Source organism: Populus alba, chromosome 9 (genome assembly GCF_005239225.2).
Source record: "Populus alba chromosome 9, ASM523922v2, whole genome shotgun sequence".
Classification (NCBI taxonomy): Eukaryota; Viridiplantae; Streptophyta; class Magnoliopsida; order Malpighiales; family Salicaceae; genus Populus; species Populus alba.
Genome location: NC_133292.1, coordinates 11,906,508 through 11,925,247, shown reverse-complemented (window position 1 = coordinate 11,925,247; position 18,740 = coordinate 11,906,508). Strand labels below are relative to the sequence as shown.

General features: G+C 32.8%; 3 protein-coding genes across 4 annotated transcripts; 2 read left to right on the top strand and 1 right to left on the bottom strand.

Annotated features, from left to right (window-relative positions):
- Positions 1-1,134: 1,134 nt before the first annotated feature.
- LOC118045526 (E3 ubiquitin-protein ligase RSL1) lies at positions 1,135-5,369 on the top strand. The gene is made up of 3 exons (XM_035054186.2): positions 1,135-1,926; positions 3,913-4,688; positions 5,026-5,369. The coding sequence occupies exons 1-3, from the start codon at positions 1,198-1,200 to the stop codon at positions 5,138-5,140; spliced, it is 1,620 nt and encodes a 539-aa protein (XP_034910077.1). The 5' UTR covers positions 1,135-1,197; the 3' UTR covers positions 5,141-5,369.
- A 2,417-nt stretch (positions 5,370-7,786) lies between these two features.
- On the top strand, positions 7,787-10,144 carry LOC118045524 (AT-hook motif nuclear-localized protein 1). The gene is made up of 6 exons (XM_035054185.2): positions 7,787-7,857; positions 7,971-8,348; positions 8,885-8,952; positions 9,068-9,199; positions 9,307-9,468; positions 9,641-10,144. Exons 1-6 carry the CDS (start codon positions 7,833-7,835, stop codon positions 9,974-9,976), a joined length of 1,101 nt encoding a protein of 366 aa, XP_034910076.1. The 5' UTR covers positions 7,787-7,832; the 3' UTR covers positions 9,977-10,144.
- A 142-nt stretch (positions 10,145-10,286) lies between these two features.
- On the bottom strand, positions 10,287-14,473 carry LOC118045523 (GABA transporter 1). 2 transcript variants are annotated; one of them, XM_035054184.2, is made up of 7 exons: positions 14,294-14,473; positions 13,293-13,523; positions 11,783-11,880; positions 11,498-11,684; positions 11,262-11,389; positions 10,851-11,084; positions 10,287-10,772 (listed from the first exon to the last, which is right to left on the bottom strand). In XM_035054184.2, exons 1-7 carry the CDS (start codon positions 14,400-14,402, stop codon positions 10,392-10,394), a joined length of 1,368 nt encoding a protein of 455 aa, XP_034910075.1. In that variant the 5' UTR covers positions 14,403-14,473; the 3' UTR covers positions 10,287-10,391. The 2 variants fall into 2 exon arrangements, with proteins under 2 accessions (XP_034910075.1, XP_073267374.1); XM_073411273.1 differs by lacking the exon at positions 14,294-14,473 and having other exon boundaries at positions 11,783-11,959; positions 13,293-13,497.
- Positions 14,474-18,740: the final 4,267 nt, after the last annotated feature.

Genomic DNA, 18,740 nt, shown 5'->3' with positions numbered 1-18,740 from the left:
CGGAAGCATGGCATCGGTAATTTTTGCATGGTAAAAACAACTCTTGATCCCAAAAAAGGCTTTGACACAGTTGATTTTCGTGCTGTGTTTTGTATTGATCCAACTAACATAAGTCGAGGAAATGAAACTTGAATTGATAGGTCTACCTCGACCAATCAATTAATTGATCATTTCTGTGTATTAAACTTGAATTGATCATTGCCTAATGATCATGTTTTCATTCGATACATGCATGTTTTATTCAAGCATAACAAGTGGATTCAAGTGCATCAACCCCATTCAAGATTCGGTTTCATGGAATCAGGGGTGTCATCTCCGTTTATAACTCAACTAGTCTTTTGACTCATGATGTATCACGGATTAAATCAATATTTTTTAAATGTAAAAAAAAAAAACACTAAAAGCGTGGGGCATTTTTTTTTTTGGAGTGCTTTTCAAAAAACATATCCAAAAAATTTTGATTTTTTTTTTTTTTAAATTAATATATTTTTGATGTTTTCAAATTACTTTGATATATTGATCTCGAAAATAATTTTTTAAAAATAAAAAAATATATTATTAACATATTTTTTTAAAATAAAAAACACTTTAAAAAATAACAACAACTACATTTTCAAATATAACTTGACGAGTAGGTAAATCTCTTAACTTAGACTCACTGTGTGGTATAATTTTTTTATTGGATGATGTAAAAGCTACCTTGAGCTGAATTGATTGATTTCATGAGTTTAGGGTAACCCCAACTAATAAAAGCATGATTCAATCTATAACTTTTTTTTTTAAAGAAATATTAATATAATACCACATTGAATAATTATAGTCACATATAATATGATCCATCCACTTAATCGAGTTTGATATTTTATGTTTAAAATAATTTTTACTTGATTGCATGATAAAAATTAGATATTTTTAATTTTAAGTACCAATTCTAAAATAATATAGTTGAATTTTTTATTTATGAAGTGAGTATAGTTTTTATTTTATAAAATATAATTAATAAATATAATTTATTTGTTGCTGTGTATTACGGGGATCTTAAATAATATTTTAAAAAATATAAAAAAATAATATTTTTTAAAAAATTAAAATTTGAGGAACCGGTTTAAGACTTCCCGATCACGCCAGCCAGCTCTGATCGTCAACATATAAAAACCTAGTCAGCCTAGAAAACGAAAGATCGCACGACTCCGAGACATGGAGATGGAGTCTGCAGTGCTGACGGAGCAACGCCGCGAAATCGAAGAGGCCAAAACCTTAAACTCTGATCTCGACTTGGCATTCAATCTCCAAATGCAAGAAGCGATGACAGCCTCCCTTTCCATCCTCAATCATCATCCCTCAACGGTCTCGCCATCTTCCTCCTCCGCTCCCAAAAACGAAGAAGCAGAAGCAGAAGCAGAAGCAGAAGCAGAAGATTTCGACTGCTGCTCGACTTCTTTCCTGGAGGATATCGAGCGGCTGGATCAAGAACGCAAGGACCGTGAAGAAAGTGAGAATCTAATGAGAGAAATGAGAGAAGATCTGGACCGTCGAATGCATGATCAAAAAGTCGCTAGCGAAATCATGAACATCCCTGACGAAGAATGGGAGGAATACGGAGATGATTACGAAGACCCGTTCGAGAATGGAGAGAGGGTTAGTTTATTCAAGGTGTATAGCAAGGGAGTGGAGAGTGAAGAGAGGATCAGGGATATGAAGGTAATTGTGGGTGGAATTGGAGTTGCCATTTGTGATTCTAAGGATAATTTGATTTTTGAAGTTAGCAAGGGTATAGATGTTGGTGCAGAAGGCAGTAGTAGTAATAAGAGTTGTGCAGGGGTTTCAGTGGAGCTCCAGGCTTTGATTGAAGGGTTAAACACTGCTTTTGCTTTGGATTTGAAAAACCTCACCTTCTTTGTTGACCACTCTATGCTCTACCAATATGTAAGTGAATTTCACTCTTTTCTTCTTCTTCTTCTTCTTCTATTATTATTATTATGATTATTTAAAGATTTAATTTTTTTAATGCTTGATTTTAGTTTATTTGGATGGGTCATTCTTTGACTTGTCTGGGTTTGTTTTGGGTATGATTTTTATGTAGTTAAATCTCTTATGCTCTACCAATATGTAAGTGAACCACCACACCACCACCATTATTATTTCCTTAAAGATTTATTTTTTTTAATGCTTGATTTTCACTCTATGCTCTACCAATATGTAAGTGAATTTACTTTGTTTCCTTTTATTATTATCATTATGATTTTCTTTAAAGATTTAATTTTTTTAATGCCTGATTTTAGTTTATTTGGATGAGTCATTCTTTGACTTGTCTGGATTTGTTTTGGGTATGATTTTTATGCAGTTAAATCTCTTATCACCAATCTCATGATAGTTCTCTTCAAGATTATAAACTATGTTGTCTCGAAACTCTTAATGTTACCTTGATTATAAACTGTGTCCCAAAAAACTACAATGGGTTCATTAGGTTACATGATAGAGGATCCTATATTATTTGTAAATGATGGTGAAACTCAAAACATATTTGATTTGCTCCTTAAAACGGGTAAAATTCTTACCGATAAGCTTACTAGCTTTTTGGGCCACTGAACAAGAAACATACCTTCCTAGGAGCTTTTCATGCTGTAAAGAAACTTTTGCTGTTATCATCTTTGGGTGTGTTTGCACTGGTTTAATAGTGTCTTTGTGCAACTAGCCTTTGGAATTCACTGTGAAAATGTTACTGTTGGGCTGTTTTAAGGCCTCCTCTTTCAGGATGTTACTTTGGTTGGATTGTAATGGATGCCCTTGTTTTTTTAGATCCTAGCCAAAAATATGGCTGCTTTCAAAACTATCCACAATGTGACAGGAATGATTCTGGTTACTGAAATTTCGAATTCAAAGCTAAATCCTAACCGGTTGTTACACGGTCAAGCTGCAGAGCCAGAGATCAAATTAAAATGTTTTTGTGCTGTCTATATTTGTTTGAAGTATACAAGTGATGTCAACTAAACTATTACATGGAACTCATGCACAGTCACTGCCTTGCATGCTACACTGTAAATATTTACAGCCTACATATATTAGAACATAGTGGAAGTTACAAAGAAAACAGTCCCTAAGCTCCCACACAGATTTAGACACTTTTCCACATGTCCTGACCATTTCTCCCTATACAAGAAACTGCCGAAAACTGCCATAAACTGTCACAAACTGCTGTAACTCGGCTTGCCTCCCACAAACCAACTGCCCAACTGTCAACACCCATGCTGTCATTCTACTGTGTCTCAGCATGCCTTGGACTGTCCGCTGTCCAAGTCAGAATTCATGCTGAACATCAACCCATGTCCTGCTGAATCACTAGACTTACACTGCTACCGAATCTGCCACTGCCCATGCACGTTGCCATTCATGTCAATAGTGTTTTTGTCAAGCCTTGAACTATCCATTGTCTAGACTCAGCCCCTGCTGCTAATTTTGTCGACGCTGCTGATTTCAACATTGTCCCACGGGTTGTTTCTGCCCACGGTGTCATTCCAGCATGGTTTTCCTCAGTGTACCCCTGATGAATTTAGCCCCGTTACAAACCTTTCCCATGAGAAGAACCTGATGTCCTTGTCAGCCAGAAGTACCCCTGCACCGAGTCTGTCCACTGTCACAAATCATTTTGCAAGTGACAAGCATTTGCTTCAATTGAAGTCCGCAATATCATTGTTGTGGTGTGGTAAATTTTTTATTTGTTTTCCTTTTCCTATTTGCTTCAATTGAGACTTCCTGTGATTCCTAATTTGAAACATTCAGTGGCTTGTTTTCGGCAAAGCTAAGTTAGTTGAAATTCTAGCTGCTAGTCATTATTGTCAGCACTGACACTTTCCTTTTTCAGTCTTTTAAGCTTCCTTGCTATTGGATGGTTAAAATTGTATGTATATGCAGGTTACTGGTGCTGTTCAACCACAAAACAGTAAGATTTCGACCTTGGTGAATCAGGTGTCTCGTCTTCAGAAAAAGTTTGCAGATTGTAAGCCGTCCCTTGTAGCATGCTCTGATGTCAAGTTTGCATTTAGATTTGCAAAAGACGCCATAGTTTCTCAGATCACTTGGCCTGCAGAAAATAGCAAAGGCAAAAGGAAACTGAAAGAGACTTGTGTAATATGCTATGAAGATACAGATGTAGATCATATATTCTCAGTTGATGGCTGTTTTCATAGATATTGCTTTCCCTGTATGAAACAGCATGTTGAAGTGAAGTTACTTCAAGGGACAACGGCTAAGTGTCCTCATGAAGGCTGTAAATCTGAAGTTAGTATTGAGACTTGTGGGGAATTCCTGGACCCAAAATTAGTTGATATAATGAGCCAAAGGAAAAAGGAAGCTTCTATTGCTGTTACAGAGAAAGTTTACTGTCCATATCCAAGATGCTCTGCATTAATGTCAAAAAGTGAGGTGTTGGAATATACAAATTCTTCATTTGTTGGCGGTGAAAAATCTGGAGCCAGGAAATGTGTAAAATGTCATTACTTTTTCTGCATCAACTGCAGAGTTCCATGGCACTACAATATGACCTGTTATGATTATAAAAGATCTAAACCTTATCCCCGCAGGGAAGATAAGATGCTTGATAGCCTTGCAAAAAGAAAACTTTGGCGCCAATGTGTGATGTGCAAAAATATGGTGGAACTTGCTGAAGGCTGCTATCATATCACTTGCAGGTAACCGTGCTCTGTATCATTTACTGGACACTTATTGCTATTTTCACCTATTATTTCTCAATGGAGCACTAATCTACTGCCTTTTTTGTTGGAAAATATTGCTTCTCGTTTATATACATTGAACTGGTGGAAAATGGTATGGTTTCCTATGGGGGGAACCCAGCTGTCACCTATAAAACCCAGCAGTCTTGCCCTACTGCAGCAATTTTTTGCATCTTGTTTATTGTTATCGTAATTTGATACAGCATGGAATAAGAAGTCATGGTTAAATAAGCGAAAGACTTTTTTGTCCTACACCGTTCTAACTTCATTCCTTTCCTATTATTTGTTCTGACAGATGTGGATACGAGTTCTGTTATACCTGTGGAGCTAAGTGGAAGAACAAGAAACCTACATGTAGCTGTCCGATCTGGGATGAGAGGAACATCATTCGCGATGGGAGAAGGCGATGATCACGGTTGCCGTGAAATGACATTTTGGGCTTATTTTCCTCTCTCGGCTTTTGTTCGATTACTAAGTAGAAAACCTTCATTTTGTATATATGCTTCGATGGGTGAAAGTCTCAAGTCATGATTCTCCCCAAGGGTTTCCTGTTTATTAGGGACCATTAATTATAATAGCAAGCAAAACCTTTAAATTATGGAATTTGTGCTAATTAATTCAAATTATTGGTTTTGCTTATACGGGGATCTTTGATGACCACATCCATACACCAAGCCATCTCAAGTCCTTGTCCATTGGCAGCATTTCCACATCCATATCAAGAAAATTCTTGAAGCTTTAGGATACTTTTGTTTCGTTTAAAATATTTTTTGGCTTGAAGAATTTTCCATGTAATAAAATATTTTTTAATAATTGTGGTGAATGATGTAATGAAAAAGATGATAAAACTGGTCATGTTTCAATATAATGTTTTTTTTTTTTTTTACAAATTAATTAATCAATCCAAATTTTTATAAAGTTATAATAGTTGGAAAGTGAAATTCAAGATTCAATAATTAAAAAAAAGAAAAAAGAAAAGAGATAAGATAACATGGCAAGAGAAATAAATATATAAAAAAGAAAAAAGAAAAAAAAGAGTGAGTCTCTGGGATATATTGGAGTATTGTTTTCGATACTTTCAGTATTATTATAAAGATTTCAACAAGAACACTAAACAAGGTTGTAATTAACTCTAAATTAACTCTGAATAAAACCTATGATAATTTACAATCATATTTGGTGGTTTTTTAAGGTATGGTTAGAATTGTCTTGTCGAGATATTTCTAACAGTATCGATGGTGTAAAAACTAGAGCTCCAGTGTGTTTCCGGTGATTTATTTTTTTCTGATCATTGGATTTTAAATCTTATTTTTTTACCATTAAATCTCCATAAAATTTTAAATTGATATTTTATACATGTTTATCAGAAGTGACATGATTTTTAAAATAATTATTATTTCATTAACGGTTCTGTTTAATCGTTATTTTCAATAATAATATTGTTCAAACTTTGTTATTTTCCTAGTAATTTTCTAACTTGTATTAACTTTCTGAAACTTCAAAGATTCTAAAATTCTCTATTTTGAATAATAATTAAAAAATAAAAACTAAGTTTTTCACTTGCTCGGTCTAGATGATGAATATGTTACTACTCATAACTTACACCGCGTTGGTTTGATTTGGTATAACACCAAGATAAATCTTTTTTGGCAGAATACTGTACACTACGATTGGAAGACAGTTCATGGATATAAAACGAAAGCACTTTCAACACGTGAGTTGTCCATGGGCAAATAATGACGCTCGAAGTAAAAAGTTTATTTAAACTTCTGTAAACAATCACATATGATACGAGAATGATGAAGTATAATAAAAAGATAAGAGAGAAGACAATCGATATGCTTATCAATTATCCTGGATAGAGGGGAATGAAGACCCGAATCCCTGCCTTCTTCTGAAGCAGATGGCTGCATTTTGTTTTTGCTGGGTTTGCACTGTCCCCCATGGTTAAAGCATTTGAGTATATATGGGCTAGGTTCTGGAGGCCATGGCAGGCTAGTTATCTTAAATCCAATCCCTTCTTCTTTCCTCCTCCAGCTTGAATTGTTGCTGCTCTTCTTGGCACTCCCTTTCATGGCAATGTGCTTCTTGAAACCCTCAATGCAAGGTTGATTTCAGTTACTTCTTGTGTAGATGAATGCTGTGATTATGTGTTTGACAAAAAAGGAGGCAGCTTAATTGCATAATCTATATTTTTTGATAAAAATATATTTACCGGCATGCTGTAAGCACAACCAGATTTGCAGCTTGACGAATCAGAAATATTTCAATGAGAAATTCTTGCTTTTGCCTATGACTCTTTGTCTAGCAAGCAAGTTGTGGTTGTTGTTATCAAGAACACTGGCCGAAAGCTTGCGAGTTGGACTCAATCATCTGCTCAGTGGATCAGGCTGAATACAGACGGTGCAAGTAAATAGAACCCTGGTGTTGTGGGTTGGTTCTGGAAACCTAAATTTAGAGTTGGGCTCGAACCGAGTTTATAATGATTATTATCTGATTATATATTTGCCTATTTTTGCATGTCGAATTTGCTGGTAAAAAACGTCAAAATATTTAATATTCTATAAAATATAACTTCAAATTTATATTTAGTATCTACAATATATAAATTTATAAAGTAAGATTTATATTTAGTATCTACAATATATGGTGCATTGGATAATTAGCCAGTTTTTTAAATTATATTTTGTTTAATCCACCAAATTTTCAAAAATCAAATTTCAAAAGTAAATATCAGCGATAAATATGACATCATTTTCCATTCGTTTTTGGAAATAAAATCTCTTTAATATAATAAAAAATCAATTTTAATTATTAACAAAATTATTATTTTATTACTAAATGCATCGAAGATATTTTTTTTTATTTTATTAATCAAAGCAGATTCTCTTCCCTAAGAGAAAAAAGAAGTTAAAAACCAGTAATAAATATTGTAACCGCAATACTTGTCCTTTTCTAATAGAAAATCCAAAATACCCACTTATAATATTTCAAGGAATTAATTAAAAACAAATTCTGTTTTTTCTCCATTATATAGTATTGCCTAGTAATCACAACATAATCCCAAGGAAAAAAAAATCTTTCAACATATAGGTTTCTTTCATGGCGCCTTTTCCACACCACCATTGTTAGTTCAAAACCCTTCTTCAAAGAATTAACACATAAAAAAATTCTCTCTTTTATTTTTTATTTTCCTTTAACATGTGTTTAGTATTATTATTTTTTCCTTTTATGTTGTAGTCACGGGTTGCATGGAAGAGAAGAACATGATAGTCTCTGATCAGACTCCTTTTATAATAACAACAAAGGATCATGACCCAGCAGGCAACCAGGTGGTGCACAAGGTGGCAACAGGTGGTAGTGATCATACTCTGGAGCCAAACAACCTTGGTGGTGGTGGAACAGGCTGCTCTGGAGGGTCAGGCTCAGAGAGTGTTGTTGAAAACACCTTGAAAAGAAAGAGAGGGAGACCTAGGAAGGATGATGTGGGTGCAAACCTAGTATCATCACCTCCTCTGTCTCCGCCACCGGGCCTTTCCTCTTCTCTTTCGAGTTGCGAGAAACGGGTTAGAGGGAGGCCCCGTGGTTCTGGTAAACTTCAACTCTTGGCTTCCCTTGGTGAGTACTCAAATTATGCACTTGCTTTTATTGTAAGGAGTACTAGTTGGTATTGTGTTGCTTTGTTCCTTTCATTTATAGGTTGGATTAATATTCAATGGTTTGCTTGTTTTGTAAAAAAATTTCCTGTTTCTCACGTGCGAAAGTTATGCGTCCTGTATTAATCATCGTTGGGATGTATTCAGATCATATATAGAATGAGCTGTGAATTAAGACTTCCTTTTTTGTGTGTTAATTCTTTGAAGAATGTGGCAATAAGTGAGAAGGAAGAGAATCCTCTAGTTTAATAGAGTGTTTATTTGTAAATGTTATCCCAAATTTTAAATCCTATCTTTCATGTAATAAAAGAAAAAAAAAATCACGACTTCCTTTTGTGAGAGCAAGCTTAAATCTCTTGCTTAATTTTTTGAAGGAGATTGTAAAATTTGATTTTAAATCAAAATGTGTGAATTTCTGTTACTTTTTATATAATTTCCTTTGTCAAAGTTCTTAAATTGCCGCCCCCTTAATTTTATTTTGAAATTCTCCATGTAAAGGTGGTTTTGCAGCAGAAACAGCAGGAGGAAGCTTCACCCCTCATGTAGTGCCCGTGCATACTGGAGAGGTACTGTAAAATATGTGAGAATTTAGTTAATTTGCTTAGTCTTTTTGTATAATTACAGTGCTTCTCATTGTTTCGCCTGTGTCAAGATGTTCTAATTCTATTTTGTGGTCTGCAGGATATTGTTACTAAGTTACTAGCATTTTCTCAAAAGGGTGCTCGAGCAGTTTGCATTCTTTCAGCTACTGGTGTTGTCTCGAGTGTTATTATGCGTCAGCCTGGTTCTTCCGGGGGGATTTTGAGATATGTTGTATGATATGATCATACCTGAAGAAAAAAACTTCCTTTAATTTGTTTCTTCCTCCTCCTTTTCCTTTTTTCTGATGTGCATTCTCGATGATTTTTCATTTCTTATAGGGCCCCTTCGAAATTCTATCTCTATCTGGATCATTCACTTCCAGCGAAACAGGAGGTTCGAATCGCAAAATTGGCATGCTAAGTATTTCCCTAGCTAAACCTGATGGCCGGGTTTTTGGTGGTGGTGTTGCAGGCTCTTTAATCGCAGCTGGCCCTATTCAAGTAGGTTTTGCCTATTCATAAAGCATCCACTAGATGTTTATGTCTCTTGTCTACAATCTGTTGTTTACAGAATACAGAGTTCAAGGATTTATGAATTTTCTTTGCAATTGAACTGTATTACCAGCTTGTTCGTTTTTGGGAACCTCACGCTATATTTGTTTTGATTTACCAGCTCATTATTGCCAGTTTCAAGCAGAACATCGGCAAGGAAATTAAGAGGAGGCAATCAGCTGACCCTCCTACAGCTCCCAGTCTGCTTGCCAGCTCCGATATGGTAAGGGTTCCCGCACAAATTGCTGGAACCACAGGTGCAGAAGATAACTGCACTACACCAACATCTGCACTTTCAGAACCAAGAAATGAAGAAGCAGGTAGCACAGTCATTTCAAACCAACAAGCAAATGCTAGTTCTCAAAACAGCAGTGGTCAAAATGTCTTGCAGTCCCAACAGCACATTCCAGACCAAACAGTACCTCCAGATGCCAATGTTGGAGACCCCTGGTTATGAAAATCTCTATATTTATATATGTGATAGTTCTTAATAACTAGCAATTGAAATTTGGGATTCGTTTTTATTTTTATTTTTTCATATCTAATACCTCTTATTAGATGAGAGGAATCTTGTTCTTGCAGTTGAATACTGAATTGAATCTCAATTCCCTGAATTTTGTTACCTTTAAGCTATCAAAATCTTGTACTTCTCTAAATTTCCTTAGGGAGTTAGCTATATCAGCTCAATATAGAAAGTTTACTTGCTGTCAATTGTCAAACAGTTGTTTCTGATTCCTTGTTGTAGCAGGAATACAGGATATCGTTAGTTCCTTGCATTGGGGAGCTGAGAAGGCTCTTTATTAATCATATAGAAGAGTATCAAGATATACATTTGCTACTAATAATGTAAGGCAATATGCCATTTAATCTAATCAAACATTAGCAAATAACCTATAAGTTTTGGCATCAAGACCTATCTGTCTTACCGCTGCAACCGCTGCTATAACCCCTACTGCTGAGAAAACTACTGCAATAGTGACATTCAACCAGAAAACAATGCTCCTCTTCGATGGCTTGAATGTCAAGTTGAAGAAAACAACAGGCAAGACAAAGTCTAGAGGGATGAAACCAAAAGCACCAATCAATGCATTGATATCTCCAAAGAATGGAAGCATTGCTGCTATGGTAGTTGCTATGATGACAGACATTGACCTTGAGACTGCCCTGGGGATTACATTTCGAGCAGAGAATTCTTTTCGCTTCGGGTCTGAAAAGGTGTTTTCGAGCACTTCATTTGTAGGCTGCAAGTAAACCTGTAAGCATGCCATGTAGTTTAAGTTAGTGTAGTGCAGATTTAGGAACAGAAAGAGACAGAAAGGAGATGCTCGTACCACAGCTACTGCTGATAGTTGGAGAATGGTGAAGATGTTGACCATCAAAACAAACCATTTAGGCACCAAAGTTTGCCCGTCAGCTAAGAAGTTGCTAATTACTAGAGGTTCAGAATTGTTTCCAAATGCCCAATAACCAGAGATGGCAACACTAAAGAAGGTAAGAGAAAGAACAGTGTAGCAAATACATAATCCCTTGAACATCTTCCCTTTCACAGGCGGTGCTACTGTTGCCTGCAACGAGAAATGTTTTGTGCACTTGGTTAAATTATCTTCTCCTATTGAAGTTTGTATTGAAAACTGAAAAGGATCTTAAACCTTGACCAGACCAGGGAGAAACTTGGTCTGGACGAGCAAGATCTGGCCTAAGGATACCATGCATAATTATAGAGGGAACTGGGCTTTCCATACCTGGATTTCTGGGATGATCCCATTGCCGTATGTTGTGGCAATGATAGCAATGGCATTAAAGATACCGAAAAGGCGATCTTGTGTGTCTCCTTTCAGAGAATAGTTCTTTGGTTCCTTGGATGAAGTTCCTGTGAATAATAATAATAATAATAATAATAATAATAATAAAAACAGCCTAATTAATTATTAACTTATCTAAACTGCTGAAACGAGTGATGTTCATTATTATTGCTCACCAATATGAATTGAACCACCAGTGGCACAGGCACTGTAAGCTAGGGTTAGAACCAGCGATACCAAGTTGATGTTCCTTAACGAATGAAAAGATGGGATTTGAGCTAATATCAACATTAAGCACCCAAATATGATTATGAATTCATAAAGCTTCATTGGCCCTTCTGGCTCTGACATTAAATAAACTGTCTGCAGGAAAAAAAAAAAACAGAAAAGGTAAGATTATATTATTTTCATTTTATGTTTTTTGAAAAAAAAAAAGAAATTGTTGCCGCCATAGCTCTCACCTTCATGCATTGTCCTCCAAGAAGAGTACAAGCAACAACAGCTCCATAGCACACCATGAATTGGATTGGACCCACAAAATACTTGCCCCATTTTGGCCCTATAAAATCAACAATTTGGGTGTGAAATGCTAAGAGCTTTATGACCATAACCCGTATACATGATCGACATCTTCTAATCTAATACCAATAAAAAATTAATATTAAACTAAATTAACTCGGGTTATTAATTTTTTTAATAAAATATTAATTTAATATTACTTTTTTAAATAACAGATTTTAATCTAGTTTTTTTGAGTTTTTGACATAAAAAAAAATCTAATCCCAACTAAGGAATAATATAAAACTGAAATGTTTAAAGCCTGCAGGTTGAAGAGGATCAATAAAATTTTTCAAACAAAATATTAATTTAATTTTTTTAAAATGCTTTTTAAAAATCAACAGATTTTAAATTAATTAATTTGAGTTTTTGACTCAAGTAGATCGGATTGACATAAATTTAATATCAATGTTGATAACCATTATCTATCCATTTATCCGAGGTTTTTCGGATTCCTGCGGACCCGCCTTTCTTGACATAAAAGAAACTGACGGAGTACTCCTCTTGCATTCGACCTGAGGTTTCTGAATAACAATTGCATTCGGACTGAAGAGTCAAAGTTAACTGGGCCAGGCCTAGAAAGTGGGGCCCATATAACCTAATTTTCTACGATCACGTGTCAAATTTATTCAACGAAAAAGATTGGGTCGCGGGCCGAAACTTTGACGTGGGAAAGTCAAGTATACATTTTAATCAGATAAGTAAGAAAGCGAGAGGGAAATTTTAATACAAGATTCCCATCACAATTATATATTTTTTAAATATAAATGTCGCCATCATCATTATCTAACAGATGAAAGTTATATATATATATATTGGGTGTCCAGATCATGCTAGGGGGAATATGCAAGCCCATGATTTCTTTGATGACCTCTCAATTTCTTGCAAGCTCTCCCATTAATTTGGTCTCAACTAGTGCAAGCTGATGCAAGAAATCATCACACCTCTTTTCCTTTGGTGTTTTCTTTCTTTATATATCAATTGGACTAAATAAATTTGAGAAAAGATTTAAACATGCTGCATGACCAATCTAGCAAAAACATTCATAATTTATATATAATTGTTAAATCAAGCTGAAATTTAATGAAAATTTTATATAGATCCTGATCTCTGTATAGTTGGCTAAAAAACATAATTGAGATTATAAAAGCTTATAAATAGTTAGTTTTGATTTGTTTTTGTTTTTTTTTTAATAGGCCAAGTTGGTCCTGACGTGGAGAAAAGATATCACACCACTAATTGGATATCTTCATCGACATTTTTGGGAGACTGTGCATGCTGTTGATTTATTAGTACTATCAGGAAACTTAAAACACGTATAAAAAAATGCTAGTGTTAATTATCTAATTCAAAATCAAAGCAAAAAAAAAAAAAAAAAGGGGGGGAGGGGGAGGAGGTGTGTGAGTTAATTACCCAGTATTTGGTTAGCCATGTCCCTGAACCGAAGTTGGCGATTACCCTTTTGAGCATGGTGTTCAAGAACTAAAGACAACAAGTTGTATGAATAGAAAGTGACCAGAGCTCCGATCACCAAGAATGCAACTCCGGCCGCCCACCCAAGAAATGTGAAAGCGAAGGGCAGACTAAGAAGAGGTGGTGCCACAATTGATGTTGTTAGGTGGTAACCACAATGCAGCCATGATCCTGAAGTTGTTGTGTACACATTGAGAATATAAAAAAAGTCAAACGAAACATTCCATGGGTTTTTTGTACTCGATTAATTAATACTAATACTTTATTTTCAAAAAAAAAAAAGAGATAAGATTCGAATCTCATTAATTGCAATAATTCTTCTAAGAAATGATCTTAAACGTCAACAGGCTTATAATGCAAATCTGACTCTTTTATTTTAAATTTTATTTTAAAAATGATGAGTGAAAGAGTTTAAAATACTTTTACAAATGCTTGAGAATAACTGTATTCTCTCATCCATATATATATCAAAGTTGTTACAGGATATTTATCATTAATTACAAGTGTTTTGATACAAAAAAGAAGCTAAGGATAAGCAGGAATCAGAATTCTAATACAATTGCACTAGAACTCAATGTCTTTCAGCAGCCTCTGCATGCTGAGGTTTATCTTTGCCATTAACACGAGCTTTATCCTAATCAATGAGCTTTGATCAATATTTGTGACAAATGAAAAGAGAAAAACGATCTTGATTCTTGAGGAATGGAGGGTTTTTAATTATCTGGGGCACGTTTTCCTCTCTATGTGGAAAGCAACAGTCATGTGTTTGTGCTAAAGGAGAAGGAATAGAAGAGATTTTATCAAAAGAAACACGAAAAAAGAGAGAAGCCAAGAGGCAAGAAAAGAAAGAAAGATTCTGTAAACTGAGAATGGAAACTGCATACAGAAAGAAGATGGAAGGCGTAGAATATTGCATGAAGCAGCTCGTTGGTGTGTTTTACCTTTGGATTTGAGAACAAAAAGGGCACCGGCATCAAGCTCCTTTAGCTGGTGGTCGGCTCCTTGCTGTGAGACCTTGCCATCCTCTCCGTGAGCTGCAACAGCGCCCATCTCTCTATCTCCCTGTCCCTGAAATGGTGGTGAAGACAGATGGAAGAGAGAGCAAATGAATGTACACCGCAAATATCACACATGTGGACATGTATATAGTCAACACAAGCTGGCTGACAACTCGAAAGAAGATGACGAAATTGACTTCTTAGCTATCGCGTATAGGGCCATCAAGATGGGCTGATGGTGTCGGGCATTTTTATTATTATTAAAAGATTATAGGTTGATTTTTAAATAATTTTTTTATATTAAAATATATGTGAGTGATATTTTTTTATTTTTTTAAAAAATATTTTTGATATTAACACATCAAATAATTTAAAAATATATTAATTTAAAATAAATAAATAAATAAATAAATATATTTTTAAAAAAATTATTTTTAAAACACAAAAATAAATATATCTTGAGAATATGTTATTTCCATTATTACTTTCGTTTTTGTTTTGTACTGGGCTGCTTCCGACGCTGCTATGATGTGGTTGTTTATTATTTTTTCAGTTAAATAAGTTTTTTTTTCAAAAAAATTCCTGACCAATTTAATCCCCTGTTTATGTAACAGGCAGGGGATTAAAAATGCTGCCAGGATTAATTATAAATTCTTGCCATTTTAAAACCTGACTTTTTTGTTTTAAAATAAAAGGAATGACAGCTTTAGACTTCGTTTGTTTGCAGGAAAGTGGTTTTTTTTTTTGAAATTGAACTCCGAGGAAAGTGAATTCCGAGAAAATATTTTTTCGATGTTTGACAGTGTTATGAAAAATGAACTGGAAAACACTTTCCAGTGTTTGGTTGTGTTATGGAAAATGAACTGAAAAATAATTTATTAATGAATTAATTTTTTTTTCAAGTTTATCTAATATATATAAAATATTTAATCACTTACAATAAAAAAAATGAAATCTAAAAAGTATTTATAATGATGAATTTTTTTTTATTATATCCTATATTCATACATAGCTTATTAAAATAATGAGGAACAAATCTTACAAATTAAAAAGTTGAATGAGAATGAAATTGAAAAAAAAATATAATTTCATAAATTATCTCAAATAAAATAAATAATAATCAAAATAAAATTTTTTTTAAAGAAAATAAAAGATGAAGAAATTAAAATAATAATAATCAACATTTCATAAATTATTTCAAATAAAATAAGTAACAATCAAAAGAATGAGGACCAAATTTGATAGATAAATTTTTTTAATAAAAATATGATAAGGAAAAAGCAAATAGCAATTATAAAAATAAGGACCAAAAGTTAATATAAAAATAAAATTTTAAGAGATGAAATTGAAAAATAAATATTCAAAATAAAATATATATAACAATCAAAAGTTTGAGGATTAAATTTAATATAATCAGCAAATAATGACATTTCTAAATTTTTCACAACTTCCGAAAAGTGTTTTCCCCCCAAATTTTTCAGGAAAACACTTTCCTGAAAACCAAGCCAAATTTTCTTTTACTGGAAAGTGTTTTCCATTGACCAACTTTCCTACTGGCAAATAAACACAAGAAAGTTTGGAAAGTGATTTCCCGAAAACCACTTTTCGGAAAACAAACACAGCTAAAAGGAAAACACTTTCCTGAAAACTAAGTCAATTTTTTCTTTGACTGAAATTGACTGGAAAGTGTTTTCTGTTGACCGGAAAGTATTTTTCGTTGACTAGAAAGTGTTTTTCGTTGACTGGAAAGTGTTTTTTATTGACTAACTTTTCTAGTGACAAACAAACAAAAAAATTTAAAAAATAGTTTTTCAGAAAACTACTTTCTGGAAAAAAACATTTGCCTTAATGAATGTTAACAGCTTGAACCTGTACATGTAATTGATCATTAGCCGACAAGAAATATCTTTACGTATTTTTAACACAGAGTGTATGCTGTCTAGATGATTTCCTCTCTATAAGCTCTCCATGTGCCTAATTTGTACTTCTCAATGTATCGTTATATTCATTATTATAAAAATTCATAATATTTCCATGTGAGATTAAATTCTTCATGTTTAAGAATTCCTGCCAATCAAATATTTTTTAACTTTAATTCATCACTCATTCATTCATAATTAGTTTTAAAAATGTTAATGTTAAAAAAATATCTAGAATCAATTTTATTTTTAGTTTGATTTTAAAAATACTTATTAATTATATCATATCTAATTTATTTCAACGCTGTGTTCTTAAATAAAAAGAAAGAATTCAAATTCTGAAAAGTATAGTTTAATTGGTCAGGTCCTGAATTTGCTTCTTAGAAGTCACTAGTTCGAGTTTTATAGATATTAAAGCTATTAGAGGTTTACATAGTTGTTAATTTTAGGACATGTAGGATTAGTCGAGGTATGCACAAACTAACCTGAATACCCACGTTAATTTAAAAAAGAGAGAGAGAATTCAACCCATGTTCATATCTCTACTGATTTTTTTTGTTGAGTTGTAATTTGATTTTTGTTAATGAGATCTATATTTTCATTATGATTTTATAAAAACAAAATTCTAATTTTGACGATATTAATAAAATTCTAATTCTACGATGAGTTTGTAAACTCGTGGCAATAATAGGTGTAGAGCAGAAGCATCTCTATCTAGGGTTAAACAAAAAAATCTAAAAACCAATTAAAATAAAATAAAAGGAGCCAATTTTTCTTCATTCTTGTTATTTATTTATTTTTCCATCCTAATTCCAAGACTAACATCCTACCCAATTGTTTTTGAAAAAACTAACAGCCTGTCTTCAACCATTCTTCCTTGATCCGAGGCCAATAATTCTCGTTTTAAAACTTTCTCACAGTTAACTTCAAATCTTAATTTTAAATCCATAGCAACAATAATAAATATTGGCAACTATGTAGAATACACTTAAATATTTATTTAATTAAAAAAACTTAATATTGGCAGAGTTTTACATGGCAAACACGTGGAGTGCTTTTTAAAAAGCCACACATATTTTATCTTTTTCATTCGAGTTGGGATTGTTTTGCTTAGGTTGATGTCTGAGGGGTTAGTCGAAATAGATCGTAAGTTTATGGACTCCTTCACTGTATTTTATATTAAATTTAATGTTCACATAGGCGATTTTAATTAAAAAGATGTCTGAGAGTATGATTTTATCTGCAATTATTTTTTAAGGTATTTTTTATTTAAAAATATATTAAAATATATATATATTTTTTATTTTTTAAAATTTATTTTTTACATTGACACATCAAAACAATTTAAAAATATCAAAAATAATTTATTTTAAAAAAATTAAAATTTACCAGATCTTTATTTGAATCATACTTTCAAAACACGTGTTAAGTGTCTTGATTTTTTTTTTTTTATCTTGATTATCTCTATTAATGAATTCTTAATCATTTTTTTTCAATAATTATAATTAAGAGAACTATTAAATAGTCAAATAAAACTTATGATTTTTTTCTTTATTTGTAAAAATCTATTAAATAAACGTAGGGGCTGTGTATTTATTCGTTAATTATATATATATATATATATATACAGAGAGAGAGAGAGAGAGAGAGAGAGAGAGAGAGAGAGAGAGAGAGAGAGAGAGATTTAACCATGGGTCAATGGTTTACAGCATCTCTCTTCTCTTTGTTTTTTTCTTTTTTTTTTTTAATCTCTTAAATACTTTATTATATCATCCTTGTATAATATATTTCCGTTATCATCACGTCCTTTTATTAGTTAGCACCACCAATATCATTTAAAATCGACATATATCATGTTCTTACAGAATAAAATTTTGTTTATTGTATATCTTGGTCTTTGAATTGTTTTTAAAACATTTACTATAATCATTATATTTTACAAAATACACTTTGGTCCTTTTTTATTTTTCTCAATTAAATACCCACGTGTCAAATCATAATCTTTGTTAGATTTTCCAAAACAAATACATGATATTATAGGAAACACAAATCCAACAAGATCACAATAATATCAACTACAATCATAAAGATTACTTAATCTAATCAAATAAAAATTATCAAGATATTTTGGGATTGAGTCATTACTCTATGGAAGAATCATTTCCATAATATTATATCTCTATTATGATTTCTTTTCTTTTCTATTCATTCTTTTTCTCGATTTTTTAGGCCAGACTCCAAAAATTAACTTTTTTTTTTTAAAAAGAAAAATTTATCATAACAGATATCTTTTTTATAGAATCACAATAAATATAAATATAAATATAATACGAAACAAAAGATTTATTTCTTAAATGGCCATACCTGTTTAGATTCATTCAACTCTTATCTTATCAATCTATTCATTTAAATTGTTCGACTAATTTAGATCAAATTTACAATTTAACATATAAAGATTACATAAGAATTAT

Bases quoted from the DNA above. Each gene is read 5' to 3' on its own strand.
- LOC118045526 (XM_035054186.2), top strand. From the start codon at position 1,198: ATGGAGATGGAGTCTGCAGTGCTGACGGAGCAACGCCGCGAAATCGAA. The intron at 1,927-3,912 runs GTAAGTGAATTT...ATGTATATGCAG, and splicing joins ACTCTATGCTCTACCAATAT to GTTACTGGTGCTGTTCAACC. The intron at 4,689-5,025 runs GTAACCGTGCTC...TTGTTCTGACAG, and splicing joins TGCTATCATATCACTTGCAG to ATGTGGATACGAGTTCTGTT.
- LOC118045524 (XM_035054185.2), top strand. From the start codon at position 7,833: ATGGCGCCTTTTCCACACCACCATT. The intron at 8,953-9,067 runs GTACTGTAAAAT...TGTGGTCTGCAG, and splicing joins TGCCCGTGCATACTGGAGAG to GATATTGTTACTAAGTTACT. The intron at 9,200-9,306 runs GTATGATATGAT...CATTTCTTATAG, and splicing joins GGGGGATTTTGAGATATGTT to GGCCCCTTCGAAATTCTATC.
- LOC118045523 (XM_035054184.2), bottom strand. From the start codon at position 14,402: ATGGGCGCTGTTGCAGCTCACGGAGAGGATGGCAAGGTCTCACAGCAA. The intron at 13,524-14,293 runs GTAAAACACACC...CAACAACTTCAG, and splicing joins TTTTGTTCTCAAATCCAAAG to GATCATGGCTGCATTGTGGT. The intron at 11,085-11,261 runs GTATGGAAAGCC...TTCTCGTTGCAG, and splicing joins GGATCATCCCAGAAATCCAG to GCAACAGTAGCACCGCCTGT.